General features: G+C 35.2%; 1 protein-coding gene across 8 annotated transcripts in view; it reads left to right on the plus strand.

The window, feature by feature from the left end:
* ANKS1B (ankyrin repeat and sterile alpha motif domain containing 1B) overlaps positions 1 to 20,767 on the plus strand; it is a gene marked incomplete at both ends in the record, with an annotated part of 1,119,409 nt that overhangs the window by 180,438 nt on the left and 918,204 nt on the right. For all 8 annotated transcript variants that reach the window (XM_080705700.1, XM_080705710.1, XM_080705709.1 and 5 more), the window contains 2 exons: positions 10,277 to 10,433; positions 17,605 to 17,901. In XM_080705700.1, the coding sequence (XP_080561826.1) occupies positions 10,277 to 10,433; positions 17,605 to 17,901 (454 nt within the window). The remainder of the gene's footprint in view (positions 1 to 10,276; positions 10,434 to 17,604; positions 17,902 to 20,767) is intronic.

Below are 20,767 nucleotides of genomic sequence, written 5' to 3' on the forward strand. Positions count from 1 at the left end.
CATCCATCTGCTGCTTATAAGAAACATACCTTACAAGTAAAGATAGGAACAAATTCAAGGTAAAGGGCTGGAGCAAGATAATCCATGCTAACGGAACTTGAAGGCATGCAGGAGTAACAACTATGATATCACACAAGTTAGACTTCAAACCCAAACTTATTAGAAGAGACAAAGAAGGTCATATTTTACTGGTAAAAGGAATAATCCAGCAAGAGAAAATAATAACACCTATGCCCCAAACATAGGTGCAGTTACTTTCATAAATCAAACTCTTTGTGATATGAAGTCACATAAATCCCAATACAATAATACTGGGAGACTTCAACACACCTCTCACAACATTAGACCGATCTTCCAGACAAAAGGTCAGTAAAGATGCCTCATTACTAAAGAACACCATTAATCAAATGGACCTATTGGACACATATAATATTTCACCCAACTACAGCAGTGTTTACATTTTTCTCAGCTGCTCACGGAACTTTCTCCAAAGTAGATCACATCCCAGGACACAAAATGAGCACTAGCAAATTCAAAAAATTTTACATACTTCCCTGTGTCATTTCAGACTATAATGGATTGAAACTAGAAATCAACTATAAGAAGACCAAGAGAAATAACATTAACATGTGGATACTGAACACCACACTTCTGAATGAGGAATAGGCCATAGAAGATATAAGAGGTGAAATCAAGAAATTTCTAGAAACAAATGGTAATAAAGACACAACATATCCAAACCTCTGGGACACTTTGAAGGCACTGTTAAGAGGAAAATTTATAGCACTGAGTGCTCACATAAGAAAAACAGAAAATCTTCAAATAAATAACCTAACGACACACCTCAAAGCCTTGAAAAGCAGGAACAATTGAACCCCAAAGCCAGTAGAAGACAGGAAATAATTAAAATTAGAGCAGAAATTAACAAAATAAAGAATAAAAAATACAGAAAATCAACAAAACCAAAAGCTGGTTTCTTGAAAAAAATTAACAAGATAGATAAAGAACTAGTCAACCTAAGTAAAAAAGAGAGAATCAACCCAAATTATGAAGATAAGGGATGAAAAAGGAGACATTACTACTGACAGTGTAGAAATCCAGAGGATTATCAGAAACTACTTTGAAAAACTATATTCCAACAAAATAGAAAATCTGGAGGAAACTGACAACTTCTTAGATAAATACAACCTTCCTGTACTGAGTCAAGAACATATAGAACACATAAACCTACCAATAACAATCAAAGATATTGAAACAGCAATAAAGAGCTTGCCATCAAAGAAAATCCCAGGACCAGATGGCTTTCCAAGTGAACTTTATAAAACCTTTATAGAAGAGCTAACCCCAATACTTCTCAAACTATTTCGTGAAATACAAAAAACCAGGACTCTCCCAAATACATTCTATGAAGCCAACATCACACTAATACCCAAACTGAATAAAGACAGTTCAAGGAAGGAGAACTACAGGCCTATATCTCTGATGAACTTGAATGCAAAACTATTAAACAAAATACTAACAACACGCATTCAAAACCACATCAAGAAAATCATACACCATGACCAAATAGGGTTCATCCCAGGGATGCAAGGCTGGTTCAATATATGAAAATCAATCCATGTAATTCACCATATAAACAGAATTAAAGACAATCACATGATCATTTCAATAGATGATGAAAAAGCATTTGATAAAATTCAACATCCATTTATGATAAAAACACTACAAAGAATTGGAATTTAAGGAACATATCTCAACATCATAAAGGCAATCTACAATAAGCCCACCTCCAACATCATATTAAATGGGGAAAAAGTTCAAGAATTCCCAATAAAACAGGAACAAGACAAGGATATTCATTATCACCACTTCTCTTCAACATAGTATGAGAGACTCTAGCCAGAGCAATAAGGCAAGAAAAGGAAATCAAAGGAGTACAAATAGGAAAAGAAGAACTCAAACTTTCACTATTTGCAGATGACATGATACTATATTTAGAAAACCCAACAAAACTCAACCAAAAGGCTTATAGAACTGATCAACAAATTCAGCAAAATGTCTGAATACAAAATCAATCTTAAAAAATCAGAAGCTTTTATGTACACCAACCATAAATCCACTGAAAAAGAAATTCAGAAAGCACTTCCACTAAGGATCTCCTAGAAAAAAATAAAATACTTAGGAATAAACTTAACCAAGGAGGTAAAAGATCTTTACAAATAAAATTATAAAACATTGAAAAAAGAAATCGAAGAAGATCTTAGAAGATGGAAAGATATTCCATGTTCATGGATTGGCAGAATAAATATCATTAAAATGGCCATACTCCCAAAAGTGATCTATAGATTTAATGCAATACCCATTAAACTACCAAGATCATTCCTCGCAGATATAGAAAAATCAGTTCTTAAATTTATTTGGAATAAGAAAAAGTCCAGAATAGCCAAAGTAGTTCTCAGCAACAAAAAACATGCAGGAGGAATCACAATACCTGAATTTATACTACAAAGCCATTGTAATAAAAACAGCATGGTACCGGCACAAAAACATATACACTGACCAATGGAGCAGAATAGAAGACCCCTAAACAAGTCCACATACTTTCAGCCAATTGATTTTTGACAAAGTCGCCCCAAATATACACTGGAAAAAAGATAGCCTGTTCAACAAATGGTGTTGGCAAAACTGGTTAGCCATATGCAGAAAATTGGAAATTAATCCCACTTTCTCACCCTGTACAAGAGTCATTTCAAATGGATCAAAGATTTGGAAATCAAACCTGAGACCTTGAAGCTCCTTGAAGAGGGCATAGATCCAACACATAGGCACAGATAAACACGTTTTCAACAAGACCCCAAAGGCACAAATTAAAAGTCGAATCAATATGTGGGATTACATGAAACTGAAGAGCTTCTGTTCAGCAAAGAAACTGTCAAGAACCTCAACCGAGAGCCAAGAGAATGGAAGAAGATTTTCACCACCTACACCTCCGATAGAGGACTAATATCTAGAATATACAGAGAACTGAAGCAAATCAACACTTAGAAAACAAAGCATCCAATAACAAAACGGGCAAGTGAACTAAATAGACACTTCATAAAAGAAGAAATTCAAATGGCCAATAAATGCATGAAAAAATGCGCAACATCACTGGCAATCAGAGAGATGCAAATCAAAACTACCCTGAGATTTAATCTAACTCCAACTAGAATGGCAATCATTCAAAACACAAACAACAACAGATGCTGGCAAGGATGTGGAGATATGGGAACTCAAAGACATTGTTGGTGGGATTGCAAATTAGTGCAACCACTTGGAAAAACAGTATGGAGAATCCTCAGAAGAATGGGAATAAATCTACCATTTGATCCAGCAATACCACTTCTGGGTATCTATCCAAAAGAAAGGAAACCAAACTTCCAGACTAATGCATGTGTATCTATGGTCATAGCTGTACAACTCACCATAGCCAAACTATGGAACCAGCCAAGATGTCCCTCAACAGATGAATGGATTACAAAACTGTGGGATATGTACACAATGGAATTTTACTCAGCCATTAAAAAAAAAAAAAAACTCAACTACATCATTTTCAGTGAAATGGATGGAACTGGAGGACATTATGCTAAGTGAGATTAGTCAGTCACAAAAAATAAGATATCAGATGCTTTCCCTAATATGTGAAAGCTAAGGAGAAATGGATCATAGGAGGAACTCTAGATGAAAAAGGAAATCCTATAGAAGAGCAAACAGGACAACCTAAGTGAGGGGATCGGAGGGGGGAAGAAGGAAATTTTCTAAAACACACAAAGTGCTTAAACATATTGAAGCCAACCACTAAGCCAAGCAAAGGAAGGAAGGATGGGGAGGGAATGGGGTGGGAATTGGGTAGGGGTTAAATCGGTGATGTGTACATGTATGTACACACAAGTTTTTTACTCCAATATGATGTATGAATATAATGCACCAATAAAAATTTTAAAATTAAAAAAATTTTAAAAGTTTTGAGATAGTAAACATTCAAAAAAAAGATGGATCAAAGACATGGACTATGATGGATCATAGACTAAAGACTTTACATTACTAGAAGAGGGCATAGAACCAATTCTTCATCATATAGGCACAGGTAGAAATTTCCTTAGTAAGACCCCCAATGTACAAGAAATTAAAACAAGGAATAATAAGTTGGTTTTCATTAATTTAAAAAGCTTTTGTGCAACAAAGGAAACCACTAAGAACCTTAAGAGAGAATTAATAGAATGGGTGAAGATTTTTGCCAGCTACTCCTCTTATAGAGGAGTAATATCTAGAATATATAAAGAATGTAAAAGACAACACCAAAACCAACTAACCCAACCAAAAAATGGGCATCTGAATTAAGTAAATATTTAACAATAGAAATAAAAATGTCCAATAAATATATGAAAAAATGTTCAACATCATTGGCAATCAGAGATAATCAAATCAAAACTACACTGAGATTTCACCTAACCTCAATTAGAATGGCAATCATCAAATATACAATAATAAGTGGCATCAAGGATGTGGAAAAATAGGAGCTATGATACATTCCTGTGGGATTGCAAATTGGTGTAGCTACATTGGAGATCTGTGTGGAGGCTCCTCAGAAGACTGGGAATGAATCCACCATGTGACCCAACTATACTACTTCTTCCTGAAGGGATTGAAATGAGACCATTATAGTAATAATATATATCTATGTTTATAGCAGCACAATTCACAATAGCCAAATTATGGGACCAGCTTAAGTGTTCACCAACAGATGAATGGATTCTAAAATTATGGAATAAGCTGGACGTGGTGGCACATGCTTGTAATACCAGTACCTGGGAGGATAAGACAGGAGGATTGCAGGTTCACAGCCAGCCTCAGCAGTTAAATGAGGTCCTCAGCAACTCCGTGAGATCCTGCTTTAAAATAAAGAATAAAAAATAGGGCTGGGGTGTGTAGCTCAGAGGTATAATTACCCTGGGTTCAGTCCCCAGTATTGCCTATTAATAAATAAATATATAAATAAAACTATGGAATATACACACATGTAATTCTACTCAGCCATAAAGAAAAAAATTTTGTCATTTGCAGGAAAATGGATGGAACTAGAGAATATCATGCTAAATGAGGTGAGTCAGTCACAAAAAATGAATGGTCAGATGTTTTCCATCATATGTGGAAACTAGGGAGAAACTAGGACACAAAAGGGACTCCAGATGAAGGAAGAGAACTCCTAGTGCAGTGACAGAAGGAGGCCAAAGGAAGGGAAAAGTGGGTCATGAGAGGAAGATTTGATGAAGGAAACACTTCAATGGACATGATGTGCATATCCAAAATTATCAGTACCAATCTCAGCATCATGCATGGGGAGGGAGAGGGAGCAAGATGGGAGTTGGGGGAAAGCTCAGCAAGTATTGTGTGTATGGTATCTCTATCACTCTGAACTGCATCATGATGTCTGATTACAAAGCACCAATTAAAACAGAAAAGAAGTACAAAAGAAAACAAATTTAAAATTAAGTAACTATATAAAATACTTAATAAAATACATTTTAGAAAGCATAAAAATAGTAATATCCAGTTAGGATCTTAGTTTTTTCCAAAGGCAATTTTTTTTTTGTTTTTGATTGAGATATTAGATGGTGATAATACAATCTATCCAATCAGTAAGTTTTAAAAATTGGTATTCAGCCAGGTGTGGTGGCGCATGCTTGTAATCCCTGCGCTTGGGAGTCAGAGACAGGAGGATAGCGCAGGTTCGAAGCCAGCCTCACTGGCTTAAGAGACCATGTTTTCAAATAAAAATAGAAAAGATAGGTGTCTGGAAATGTAGCCCGGAGGTAGAAGGGGTTCCAGGAACCCCAGTACCACCAAAAAAAAAAAAAAGATAAAAATTGGTATTTTTTTTTACTATATCATAAAACTTCCTGATAAAGAAGAATGTGTACCATATATATTATTAGAAAATATAAATAATGTATGAAGTTCTGAATGGTTTGTGTGAGAGTAAAAGAAGATAAAGTTGATAATTCCATCAATCTTTCTTTCCTCTTTGCCCTTTGGAAGGTGTATTAGTCTATTTCTCATTATTCTAATAAAGTACCCAGTGCTGGGTAACTTTACAAAGAAAAGAGGCATATTTAGCTTCTGGTGGATCCAAGTTGGAAGGTCTGCATGCTGGTGATGGTCTTTTTGCTGTTAGAGTCCCAAGGAGTAACCACATGTCAACAAACAAGGAGTGAGTGTGTGTGTGTGTGTGTGTGTGTGTGTGTGTGTGTGTGTGTGTTCTTTTAGTGTCTAGTTTTACCAGGTTTCAACTTGATGACCTTATCTAACCCAAATCACCTCTCAAAAGCCCCATCTCTAATCACCATAGTTAGATTAGGTTTCTACCTTCTTAATACTTCACATTGGGAATTAAATTTCAACACAGGAACACTTGGAACAGACTCAAACTATATCTAAATCATATCAAAAGAAAATTTCTTATAGGAGATATTTCAGAAATTTTGTATGTTTGTTTTTGTGGTACTAGGGTTCCTGGAAGCCCTTCTACCTCCTGGCTACGCTCTCAGACCTATTTTATACTTTTTATTTGGAAACAGGGTCTCGTAAGCCAGCGTGGCTGGCTTCAAACCTGTGCGATCCTCCTGTCTCCGCCTCCCAAGTGTGAGGATTACAAGCGTGAGCCACCACGCCTGGCATCCAGAATTTTTTTAAATTAATTAGGTATTAAGAAATAAAATTAAGTTGGGTATGGTGGCACATGTCTATAATCCCAGTACTTGGGAAACTGACAGGAAGATCACAGGTTCAAGGCCAGCTTCAGCAATTTATTTAATTAATTTATTTTTATGGTTCTAGGGAATAAACCTAGGAGCATTCTCCCTCTGAGCTATACCTCCAGGCCTATGGGTTTTTTTTTTTTGTTGTTGTTGTTTTGTTTTTTTTTTTTTTTTTGTATTGGAGATGAAACCCAGGAGCATTCTACCTTCGAGCATCACCCCTAGCCCTATTTTTATTCTTTATAACAGGTTTTTTTTTTGGTGGTACTGGGGGTGGAACCCAGAGGCTTTCTACCTCTGGGCAATACTCACAGACCTTTTTTTAAAAAAATATATTTTATTTGGGAACAGGGTCTCGCTAAGTTGCCGAAAGCCTCACTAAGTAGCTGAGGCTGGCTTCGAACCCATGTGATCCTCCTGTCTCAGCCTCCCAAGTGCGGGGATTACAAGCGTACGCCACCACGCCCATCCTCTTTGTAACAGGTTTTGAAACAGGTTCTTACTAAGTTGCAGAGGGCCTCAATAAGTAGCTGAGGCTGGCCGCAAATCTGCAATCCTCCTGTGTCAGCCTCCCAAATACTGGGATTACTGCGCCACGATGCCCAGATTTAGCCTCAACAATTTAGCGAGACATCGTTTCAAAATAAAAAGAAAATAGTGCTGAGGTGAGTGGCTTGAAGGTAAAATGCCCTGGGTTTAATTCTCAGTACAAAAAAAAGTTTATCATAAATGAAATTAAAATCTTTTTCAACTGTCCTTAACATTAATTTGGAAAAGTTTGTTTTATAGTAGAATAAATTCTTTTTAGATCCAGGAATTTAGTTTGACCAACTTCCTTTGGTACTATTTTACTTTTTCAATGCTGAAATATTTCCATTAAAAACAATTACTGGTATTGTTCAACATTGTAATGGCCTACCTTGAGAATAGCTTTTGAGTGTATATAATTTTTTAGTCATGTCTTTTTTATTTGATTTACACTATAACCCTTTGAGTCTGACAACAAGATGTAATCTCTAAATTCTGTATTAACAATGTCTAAAAGAGAGAGAGGTTATTTGAATTTTAAGGTAACCACGTTAGTAAGTAGTAGATATTTGGGAGTCTGAGCCAGATCTTCAGATTCTTAGTTGCTTTTTTTATTCATAGGTATCAATTGAATCCCCATTACCTCATTGTAGTTATTTATTTATCTCAGAGTGGAAGACCCTATATAACAACTGTTGTGTGGCAGAGAGATGAGGAGAACCATGTGAATTGGATAATCTTCAAGTTTCCTTCTGATTTTCAGATTCTCTATTTCAAAGGTGATTTTCTGTAATCATTTTCACTCTTAAAGGGTTTTATTTTTATTTGGAGCAAGTACTAATATTTGTGTAGTTTTTACTGTTTATCAAGTGACATCTTTTCTGTGACCTCACTTAATGCTTTTACCAGTCTTGAGTACTTGAGTAGTAGGTGTTATTTTTACTATATTATTTTCTATAGGAAGAGAGAGAGAGAGAGAGAGAGAGAGAGAGAGAGAGAGAGAGAGAGAGAGAGACAGAGAGACAGACACTAAATAATTTCTCTAGGGTCATAACATTAGGTCATTTGCATAGCCAAGCCTTTAAAATTCAGATCTTATAAAATAATATTGGTTTTTAAAAAGCATTTTCAGGTAAAGTTTATTTCTTAAATTTTCAAAAATCTTATAATTAGAAAATTTAGAATTCCTTGAAATTTTCTACATATTTCTATAACATTTTCCGTTCTTTCCTCATGATTTCATATATGTAGCAACTAAGTGCAATGTTGAGACCACATTCTGGGCAGTGTTATTTACCACTTACTATTATTTTGGGCTGTATCATGTCTGTTTTTCTTGTGAGCTAGCGGAGTTCTAACCTTGCTTCTCTTCAAACTTCTTCCAACTTTTCTCATTTGTTATTTGCAGAATCTAATTCTATGAAAAATTTAAATTTAGGTCTTTCTGTTAAATCCATTCTCTCCACTGGTGATTTGTTATATAAGAAGTAATTTTAGCATATACTGTAATTTTATATGTCTGTCTAGGATTTTGCTTAATGTATTTTCTTATTTACTGGGCTTGGTGACATAGGCCGTTAATCTCAGCAATTGGGGGGCTGAGACAAAAGAATCATAGGTTCAAGGCCATCCTCAGTAATTTAGCCAGACCTTGTTTCAAATTAAAGGTTAAAAAGGGCTGAGGATATATAGTTCAGAGGTAGAATGCCTCAAATACAGTATTTTTTTAGAATTATTGTTTTTCATTGTTTTACATGAAGTTCAGTATAATGTGTAGTGATAAGTATTAATTCTTCACGAGTTTGGGCATTTTAATGCAAGAGTTTTACTTTGTAATCCTGGAGGGATAGAGTATAGAATGCTATAGGTAGGATATATCGAGATGTGTTGAAATTGTGTTAAGGTAAATCTTCTAACTTAAGTGAATTTCCTCTAGAAATAATTCCTTGTGCTTGGAGAACAATGGAGAATACAGAAGTATGGATAATACACTTTCAAAATATTTTATGTGTCTTGGCTGAAAAGTTAATAAGCTTTTTTTTTAAATCCTGAGTTCACACTATATCTAGCTTGTCAGGGTCTCTTACTTACTTGTTTGACTTTGTATTTTATTTATTTACTTATTTAATTAATTAACTTATTTATTTTGGTGGTACTGGGGGTGGAACCCAGAGGCTTTCTACCTCCAGGCTATACTCCCAGACCCATTTTATATTTTATTTGGAAACAGGGTCTCACTAAGTTGCTGAGAGCCTCACTAAGTAGCTGAGGCTGGCTTCGAACCTGCGCAATACTCCTGCCTCAGCCTTCCAAGCGCGGGTATTACAAGCGTGCGTCACCACGCCCGGCTTGACTTTGTATTTTATATGAATCTTAAATGACTTTCAATTCTAATTCTCTATAGGAATGATATATAAATGCCCTAGATGTCTCTTGGTGTTATGTCAATGTTTTTTATAAATAGGAAGTTTCCTTGTTACCTTCAACCTGTTTAATCTCAGATATGGATTATCTGAAAAGATCTTTTTGTTAAAAAAAATGGAAGAAAGTTTTTTTTTGTTTATTTAACTTACTCAGTTAATAAAATAAGATGTGCTTTACTCAAATGAATTCTATTAAGTAGCTTCACTGGCGCTGGGAACATAGCTCAATTGTAGAGCACTTGCCTAGCATGCACAAGGCTCTGTTTTTAATCTACGGCACTGAAAAAGAAGAGATAGCTTTGCTGGTTAGTCAGTGCTCTGTGTGCACTTGCATGTGTGTATGTGTGCTGGTGATTGTTTTCTAGGTAAGTAAATAGTATGTCAAATAGGAAAACTCCTAAACTCAGTTTTATTTTTTAGTACCGTGAATGGCTCCTTTGCCAGCCGGCATTTAATATACTCTCATAATTATCTGATAAAATTTGTGTTGTTCAGCATATTTTCTGTTATGTTCTTTTTCTTTCTCAGGGACATAGTTCTGAAACTTCTTCAGTATGAGGCATCAACAAACGTGGCAGACAACAAAGGCTATTTTCCTATTCACCTGGCTGCCTGGAAGGGAGATGTGGAAATTGTCAAGATTCTTATTCATCACGGACCATCGCATTCCAGAGTCAATGAACAGGTGCGCTTGTCAAATGTTTGCTCATGCTGTAATTTACTCCAGAGTTTTGCAGAGGCAAAGTCATATTGAAAAATTGATTATTTTTATCTTTATCCTGCCAATACTTTCTGCTGCTGAATTTATAAAGGGGAAATTTGAAAATTTCTTTGGCATTTGGATATGATACACAGGCACTAAGTTGGGCATTTGTGAAGATATTTTGTTAACGAGAAAATCCCACATAGAGGAAGTAGTTGTAATATTTTTTGCCTGCCTTATATAATCATCCATTTTATAGCTGTTGAATATTTAAAGATAGAATAGCATTCACATTTGTAATGAGAATTAGAGTGTTCCTTAATAAAATTTTAAATGCTAAAACAATGATAATAGCTATCATTTGCATAATGTTCTGTCATTTACATAGCACTCACAGTTAAGTACACTTTTTGCAAATTAAAATGCAGAATACAGTATATACAGTTGCTAGTCACATATTAAGTTAAAAATTTTCTACACACACACCAAAAAAAAAAAAATTGAGCAAAACACCACAGATAAAATCAGTATTTTTAAGAATATAATATCTATATTATACATAGTGGACACATTTAAAAAGGAATTCCATTTTCAGTATTAAAACAGCTAAGACCACAGATTTCAGAAACTAAAATATGGTCTCTTAATATAGTATGATAACAAACATCTTGAGCTCGGCATGCCCCCTACTGTTCCCATTTTGTAAAGCTATATTTGAAAACCAGCATGCAGTCCAGCAATTGAATTACAACCATGGCATTAAGCTGCAGGTTGGCAGTTGTCCAATATCAATACAAGTAGGTTACTCTTGGGCAAGCACATCTAATAAAGTACAATTAGCATATTCAAATGAATATAGACTTTGCTGACCTTTGACTGAAATTCAGACTACAAATAGTAAAGGGAAGAAAAACATACCTTTTTTCAACCAAATGCAATTTTGAAAGGACTAATTAGGAAAAAAATATTGGAAAAGTAACATTTGCATCACAATTATAGGTTCTGTTTACAAGGTTATAAAAATGTTGAATTTTAAAATGAGAATATACTAAATCTTAAAAAACTACAGATATGGCTATCTTTAGCATCATACCACACTAAAAGGAAATTTATAAGAATTCTCTTCTATTTCTGACAAAACCAAAAGTTAGATCATTTAGGGGATGAGCCATCTGGTGGTTATTCTTAAAATTGTCTGAATGACGCAAAAAGCCTGAAATGATAAAATGGAAAAACAATCCAAGGTTAAATAAGAGAAAGTTAGTTTTTACAAACAAAGTGTTTTTTAAATGACATGAAAATAAGAAAAATATAATGTTCATTTATATTTAAAAGTTGAAAAGGTTAAATGACATGAAAATTGTTGGTATGATTTTAAGAGAAACATTTGATAATGTTAAACAGATCAATTAAATTGTAAAAAAATTCTGTCTAAGAAGATTGGAATTTCAAGTTGGTTTTCACTTCTCTTCCTTTATGTTGTGGTTTCTTTTGGCAATAAGTGGAATTTCTGGAGATTTTTAACACCATACTTTGAATATTTTTGGTTTTTTTATGTATACTCTTCCATAATGCTGACAGTTCTCTCACTCCATGCATTTCTCCTAAGAATTTCTGATGTGGAAATTTTATTTTTATAAGTAACTTTTAATTTTAGCTTTGATTTTTTAATTTTTTTATATTTTTACTTTTGAATGGCACAGGAATGTTCTAGCTAATTGTAAACTTTTGTATATTTAAGCAAGAGAGAGAAGAAATGGTAATTAACATTTATTGAGACATAAGATAAGCCAATCATTGTTCTAAGACTTGAACTCAGGACGCTTAACTTCAGGGCCCTCCACAATAGTTCATTGGTATTGTCATATTAAATCCTATTGCTTATGGCTTTTTTATGATATGCCAGACATTGTGTAAAGTACTTCATCTATATTATTTTACTAAGCCTTATTGCAGCCTGATAAAGTAGGTATTATCATTTCTACTTTACATATGGGGACATTGCCTCAGAGAGATGAGGTAGCTTAGTAGCTACTTGGAAATGTCAGTATTTGAACACAGGTTTTTCTGATCCAATGCTCAAGCTCCTAACCATTAATATGCTATATTATGATGTTGGAATTATGTATCATGGTTAGGGCTTTCCTCTGATTTTTGAAGGTTATCTTTGGTTTATAACATAGTAGACCACCTTATCCATGGAGCATACATTCTCAGACCTCCAGTGGATGTGTGAAACCACATTAACCCCAAAGCCTGTATACACTATTTTCCCCCCCTCTGTATACCCTGCAGCATTGCCACACATTACAGAGTTTATCAGTTCCTTTATGTTCTATTTCCCAGTACCTCGTGCTTGGGGCTATTAAGTAAAATAAAGGTCACTTGAATACAAGCTTTGCGTTGCCACAATTGTTCTTGTAACTGATCTAATAACTGAGATGGCTACTAGGTGATGCCAGGTAGGGGATACACTAATGGTGGGGATACACTGGACAAAGGGATGACTCATGTCCTGGATTGGATGGAGGAAAATTGCACACGATTTCAGCACACTCCTTTAGAACAATAAGCAATTAAAAACCTATGAATTGTTTACTTCTAGAATTTTCCGTTTAATATTTTCTGACTTTGGTTGACTGCAAGTAACTGAAATTAAAGAATGGAAAATTATGGATAAGGGGGAACAGGTACAGCTTCCTTTAAAAAGTTATATCCCACATTTTAATATTTAAGGTTTACAAAGCAGGCCTATATGTTATCTCTTTTGATCTATAACCACACTGCTATGTTTATAGAGAGAGTGATAATACTTTTAAAAAAATTATCCTGTTTATTATCTATTATTAAATGTCAGACACAGAGCATGGACACAAATATAAGAGTTATCTTTTAGTGGCTTAACTCTCTACAGTGAGATTTTCACGTGTTGTTCAATAAAGTGGTATGATCTTCTTTGCATGTTATTTGCCCTTCCAGGTGATGTAAGATTTCTTTTTTAAAAAATACTTTTATTGCTGCATTGTAACTATGCATCATAGAGTCAAAGTCATAAAAACAAACATGCAGTATTCTTATTGTATGGATAAGATAGGCTCAGAAATACAAATGACTTACTGTAGTTAATAATTCTGTTCCCCATCCTATCCTGCCTTAGAATTAGTGGTTTATTTAGAGTAACATAGTTTTGGGGGGGAAAAAAGTGAGATCTTTCCTGACTATGGCTTTTATAATCATCACATTTTTTCTATCTTTTGTCAACTGATTCATTATTTCCTTTCTTTTGATGTTATGAATGTTCTTTGTATATTCATCTTCTCCCTCCTTTCACCTTCTCTTTCTCTTTTTCCTTTATTTTAACAATGGAACATATGAGATTATATCTCAACAATACGTTACCTTTGGATTTACTGAAACTTGAGACTAAGTTGTTTAGATGTTTTACTTTGAAGCAAGATGTTTTGGTAAATAGCTTTTGTCATCCAGTTTTGTCCTACTACTCATTGCCTGGAAGTGTCCTGTTTTTTCATATAACACTCTTTTGGTAAAACAAAGGCATTTAAAACCTTTTAAGAGTTTTCTAAAAAAAAAAAAAGATAGTTCTCTATAAGATATACTAGCAACTTTTTATTAGTGCTTCATCAGAGCCTGTTTAATTCAAATTAGATGATTTATTATATATACTTTTACTGGTACATGGTAGTCTTACATCATAATGTAGTTCCGAGCGATAGTGACATACATGCACACAGTGTTTGGTGAGCTCTCCCACCCTCTCCTTCCCCATACATACTACTGAGATTGGCATTGGTATTCTCACATCTGTACATAACACCAATGGGAATGTTTCCTTTTTTGATTCTTCCTCCCCTTCATTCTCCACCAGACCACCTCCTTCACTTCACTGGGGCTTTTTTCTCCATTATTCAAAGTCCTTCTTGTATCTTGATTGCTCCCTAGCTTCTGCATGAGAGAAAACATACAACCTTTCACTTTCTGAGGAAATTAGCTGACTTTTTTATAATGTGCTCTTATTGGTTCATTATAGTCTCACATTATGTAAATCATGTTGCCAATGACATACATGCACACAGCACTTGGTGTCCCCCTGCCTCAACCTTTTCTCCCTTCCTAAAGAAAAATACTGAGATTAAAGTTGGCTTTTTCACAGATGAACACATAGTTGACGGTAGATCACTTGTGTGGACATAAGTATATAATCATGCCTTTGTAAAGATATCACAGTTGTGATCTCCACTGATATGACAGCCCAAGTATGTGGTGACAGTGGATAAAAACCTATGAATATTACTCCTGAGTAGATCTTGAATGATTGAATTAATTTCTCTTAGGATTTGAACAGTGCTAATTGGTGTTAAATATACTCAAGTTAGGAAGTATTTGGAATACCAAAGGCACTCCAAACAATAGAGAGGAAACCTCAGCTAAGCCAGGAAGGAAGGATAGAGAAGGAAGGCTGAGGTTCATTAATGGAAAAACTACATGTGACTATGTGATGTGAACATAACACTGTTACCCTGGACACTCAGTATCAGGAGGGAGGGAAATGGGGAAGCAGGAGAGAGAGGGCAGGGCACCAAGTACTGTGTGAATATATGCCATTGTCAACATGATCCACATTATGATGTGAGGTTATAGTGCACCAGTAAAAAGAAATAAATGCAAAAAAGAAAAAATCTAATAAACTCTAGAAATTAAAAAAGGAAAACTTTCATTTTTTCTCTTATTATTTTTATAGGATATGGACTATGGGGAAGTAGAGAGAGACCTTTGAGGAATCATTATTTCATTATTAGCCTTTCTCTTTTCTCAAAGGAAAGAGTTTTTGAAAGTAGTTTGAAAAATGAGATTCAATCTCTTTCAGTCGAAGGGAAAATTGGATTGGTCATGAGGCATATTTCTCTGTCATATTTTTATGCTATAAAAGCCTCAATTTTCTTATTAGGCCTTTAAAACTTAGATTTAAGAACTAGGGAGCCTAAACCTATATTAAATCAGTCTTTCTGAGGAGCTAGATTACAATAATACATTTAAACCAAGTGCAAGAATGACTCCCCACAAGTGATGGGAGAAACAGTATTGTCAGCTGAATTCCTGCCTATTAGATCTCAGCTTTTCATTGACTGTCTCTAGGCAGCAGGTTTTTCTTCTGGATTTGTTCTTTTGATATTTACTAGAAACATAATGTAGTAAGAAGCCTTTCCTAGTGCTTTCCTCTTCTTTGCCACTATTCTTGTTATATTTTCAAATCTTCCTTCAAGCAGTACTTATTTGTATTCTTCTATAATTCAGAGCAAGCCTGAGTTACTTTCTGAAACATGGTTTATTTAAGTTTGAACCTTCCTTGTCCTTATATTTTGGAGAACAACTATCTCAGCAGTCCCTTTCTACTAACTTAGCTAGTACTTTTTGGGGGGCAAAATCTCTAGGAATTTTGCTTTTGGATCATTAATTTATTAATTTCTAGTGCTTCTTTGACACCATAGTAATATATGCCAGGTAGTATTGGATGATGGAAAGAGCATGAGTTTGGGATTTTGATAGACATAGGTGCCAAAACATCTTGATTTTTCCTGGACATATCATGTCAGCTTTGTGAATTTTAGTTTCCTCACCCATGAAATGGAGTTAATAATAGCAATCTTGAAAGGTTTATGTAAAAGTTAAATGAGACAATATATGTAAAACTTCTAGACACTCAGAAAATGGGAAACAAAACACTCATCCAGTTTTGTTGTACTACTCATTGCCTGGAAGTGTTCTATTTTTTCATATAACACTCATTGGGAATAGTAACAGTTGTCATTGTGGAAGGTGGTATGTGTGATGGCTCTGAGCTCTGACTTTTTGGTCTGGGCTACTCTATTCAAGTCCTGGCCCCGCCACTAAATCCCTGTATAATAAAAGCCCATGATTCAAATACTCAATGTCTTAGTTTCCTCATCTTTAAAATGGGGATAATAATAATATTCCCATCCCAATACAGAGACTGAGTACTGAGACTGATGTTGGTATATTCACATATGTGCACATTGTTGATGGTAGTTAGATGACTCTTAGATCACTTTTAAGTGTGTACATAAGTATACAATCATATTTGAAGGGTCAATCTGCCTTGCAGGTGGGTTCAGTTTTTTTTTTTTTTTGTGGTGCTGGGGTTCCTGGAAACCCTTCTACCTCCGGGCTACACTCCCAGAACTATTTTATATTTTTATTTGGAAACAGGGTCTCTTAAGCCAGCGCAGCTGGCTTCAAACCTGTACGATCCTCCTGTCTCCACCTCCCAAGTGTGGGGATTACAAGCGTGCGCCACCACTCCAGTGGGTTCAGTTTTTTTACCTCGCTAAATTTCTAGAAAAAAACCTCACTCACATTGAAGAAGAACATTTATAATCTGCACATGTAGTACTGTGATACTCCTTGTAATTTGGCTGGCTACATGGGCCTAGGTATCTTCTCAATCTATAATTATGTTTCAAAAAGATATGATTATATTTTAGGGCCAGAATATTTTCATTCCCTTTGCAAAAGAAGCAATAATTTATACTTATGGCAAATTAAATAAAACATAATTTCGGAAACTTTTCTATAGATCTTGTATTATCAGAAATTTCCCATCTTAACTGTCTCTTGGAAATTCAGTCTATTAAAAGTGTGTTATTATTAATCTCCCTCACTAACAAATATCATGGAGGCAGAATGCACTGTCAGAGAACAGTGGCCATCCGGGCTGGGCAGTGCTACTGACTAACATGTCTAGATCATTTATTATTCTTTGAAATTGGGATATCTGATGTGGGGAAAAGTTTGTTTTTTTGTATTAAAGTGATATAAAAACATGATTGATAGATACTTTTACCAAATATAAAATTCAATTAAAGCATACTTTAAGTTAATCTTGGGCTGGGAATGTAGCTGAGTGGGAGAACAATTGCCTATCCTGTGCAATGCCCTGGATTTGACCCCCAGAATTGCAAAAATAAATAAATAAGTAAATAAATAAATAGCTTAATCTTAAATTTACATTTTAAAAAATCTTAATTTTAATTTTTAAAATTAAATGGCCATGTTTAGAATTTGATGGCTAACTGAATTTCTGCAAATGTCTCTATTGTATCTTTGTCTTAACTAGAACAATGAAAATGAAACTGCCCTGCACTGTGCAGCTCAGTATGGGCACTCAGAAGTTGTTGCTGTTCTCTTAGAAGAGCTCACCGATCCTACAATAAGGAACAGCAAGCTTGAAACTCCTCTGGACCTGGCAGCCCTCTACGGACGGCTTCGAGTGGTCAAAATGATCATCAGTGCACACCCTAACTTAATGAGCTGCAACACACGAAAGCACACACCACTTCACCTTGCTGCGCGCAATGGGCACAAAGCCGTTGTACAGGTGCTGCTGGAGGCAGGAATGGATGTGAGCTGCCAAGTGAGTCTTCTTGTAGTTGTGTTTGGAAGGTGATAATGCTGCCCCACGTGCTTTGGGGAAATACGACCCTAGAAGGCACAATCTATAACTTCATGCTAATTGGAGGGCTATACACATGAAAAATTAATATATGTCAATTGTATTTAATTTCATTAGTAATTCTTTGCTTTCTCCTGGTGAATTGCATATAGCCTGACATACATATATTAGGAATTCAGTCAAAGTTAATGAATGAATGGATGAATGAAAAAAAAACTCACTTTAATATTTGTGTTTAGCATGTTGATATATTTAAAATTTATTGCTCACAGCTAACCTTTGGGATTGAGAGTTATTAATATCTATTTAAGAAATTAGGAATCAGAGTCAAAGATCTAAGAAACTTGCCCAAGGACACATAGCTGATAGAAACTAGAATGCTAAATTAGACTTACTTATTAAAGTCCAGGCCTCTTTCCAATATATAATTTACCATCATTATATAACTAATGAAGGAATGATCACTATGCCTAAGGGAAGTTAAAAAAATATTGAAGAGATGTGATTTGAGTTGATCTTTGAAGGATAGCATTTGGGTAGGTTTTGGATAGTCTATTATTATTATTTATCTTAAGTTATCCCCAACTCCAAATAGTGTTTTTTAAGCATTATTTGCTTTCATGATTGATTTTTAGCTCCTAAGTCAGTGGAAGCTTTCTTATCTTCCAAAGATTCTTTTGGTTCCTATCAGATTGTGACCTTCTCCCCTGTGTACTCTAAGCTACTTTCACATAATGAATGAGCCCAAATGTAATGACTTAACACAAAACAATTTCACCCATCCTTTAGGAATTAGCAATTTAATCTAATCTCAATGGGGTATTTCCAGTTTCAGCTAGGTTCTCTCATATATGTTGAGTCCATCATAAGTCAGATAAGTGTCTCTCTTTCAGAGTTTGGCTAGGTACTGTTTGGGGGTGATTTATGAGGTTGCTACATGCCTATCAGGATCCATAAGTTCAGCCTAGTCTCATTTGTATGGCAATAGTATAGTAGAGAGAGAATGAACGGATGAGAATTATACAAGGTTTCCCGAGGCTTTGGCTTAGAATGAGCATACCATCACTTCTGCCATGTTCCCTTGGACAAAGCAAGTTACAAGACCACTCAATTTTATGGAGTGGGAAAATAGATACTACCTCTGGATTAGAAGAGGGTACAGATTTGTTTTTGTGTGTGGCACTGGTGAAGGAACTCAGGGGCATTCTACCTCTGAGCTACACCCCCAAAATAAAGAATAAACTTATTCTTTATTTTGAAACAAGGTCTCACTGAGATGCAAAGGGCCTCACTAAGTAGCTGAGTTTGTCCGCAAACCATGATCCTCCTGTCTCAGCCTTCCAAATGGTGGGATTAAAAGTGTGTGTACCACCAAGCCCAGCTCAAGCCGGGGTCGGGGGGGTGCATATTTTAACAGGGCATGATGCCCAGAGGGAATAGATGTGGCCAGTTTTGCAAACACTCTATACACTCCAGGTGACATTAGCACTTCACCTGTGGGGTTACTTTTTTTCTAGGCAATTTTTAGCAGTTGAATTCTCTATCTCCAGGATTTTCTTTTTTAGGTTTCTAAAAATGATAGGCCTTCCAATATCAAGTTTAAGGCTGATATCCTAAATTAGACTTTTCTTTGGAGCTGTGCCTACATTATCTAGTTGCTTGATATTTGTTATATCTTTTCTCTGTTTTTTATTTATTTGACTTTGGCAGCCTTATAAATAAGCACAATAATTTTCTCTAGCCCTCATATTAAGGGAAAAAAGTCTTTCCCACCAAAGTGGTATTGAAATTAAGTTTATACATGATTTCTATGGTAGGTGACTCACAAAAGTACTTTATTAATGATTGATTATTAATATAACTAGATGTTTATCATGAAAATGTTTCTAACCTGTATTTCCTGCTTTCATAACACTCCTTGGAAGGATTCTCTCTGTGACTAAGATCAGGAAGCCACATGGTGTCCATGGCCAACCTTTTAATATTTTGTACTAGATGACAGGGCCAGAAGGAACAGGGTTTAGATTTGACTTTATAAATATATATGGTTAATTTTTGTGTAATAAATTATATTTTGTGTTTTTAAAAAATTAAAAGTAAAAAAGTTCTCTGTACCAAATTTAGCAGTGGGGACAAAATTTTCAAGAATAACCCCTATAAAATGAAATCTCATAAATGCTAAAACAGAGAGAGAGATGGAGAGACAGATAAGAAAAATATATCCCTTTAAGGAGGAGAACATGAAGACACATGGAAGTGATATTTGAAGAAGACTTTCATACAGTTTGGAATTTTAGGTATGATTTAACTTGCATATATGTATTATTTGGCTAAAGAGTATTTTAAAATATTGAATTTGAAAGATTTTAGATGGGGCATTTGCTTTCCAGGGTCCCAGCTTCTTTCCACTGTCTCATATCATTGCCAGTTCCATTCCTTTAGATTTTTTTACTTGGCCCCTGGCAGCATTTTGGGTTTGTTACTCAAAGTTCAGAGGAAAAGAATGTAATCTATTCAAACTACTGCACCTACCTGCTTAGAAATGTCAGGGCTGAGTCAGCCATGGTGGTGCACGCTTGTAATCCCAGTGGTTGGGAGACTAAGACGGAAGGATTGGAGGTTTGAGGACAGCCTCAGTCAGGTACTTAATGAGGCCCTCTGCAATTTAGTGAGACCCTTTTTCAAAATAAAGAATAAAAAATAGGGCTGAGGGTGTAACTCGGAGGTAGAATGCCCCTGGGTTCAATCCTAGTAACACACACACACACACACACACACACACACACACACACACACACACACAGTGAGAGCTGATACATTATGAGGA

Source organism: Muscardinus avellanarius, assembly GCF_963383645.1.
Source record: "Muscardinus avellanarius genome assembly, chromosome: 11".
Taxonomy (NCBI): Eukaryota; Metazoa; Chordata; class Mammalia; order Rodentia; family Gliridae; genus Muscardinus; species Muscardinus avellanarius.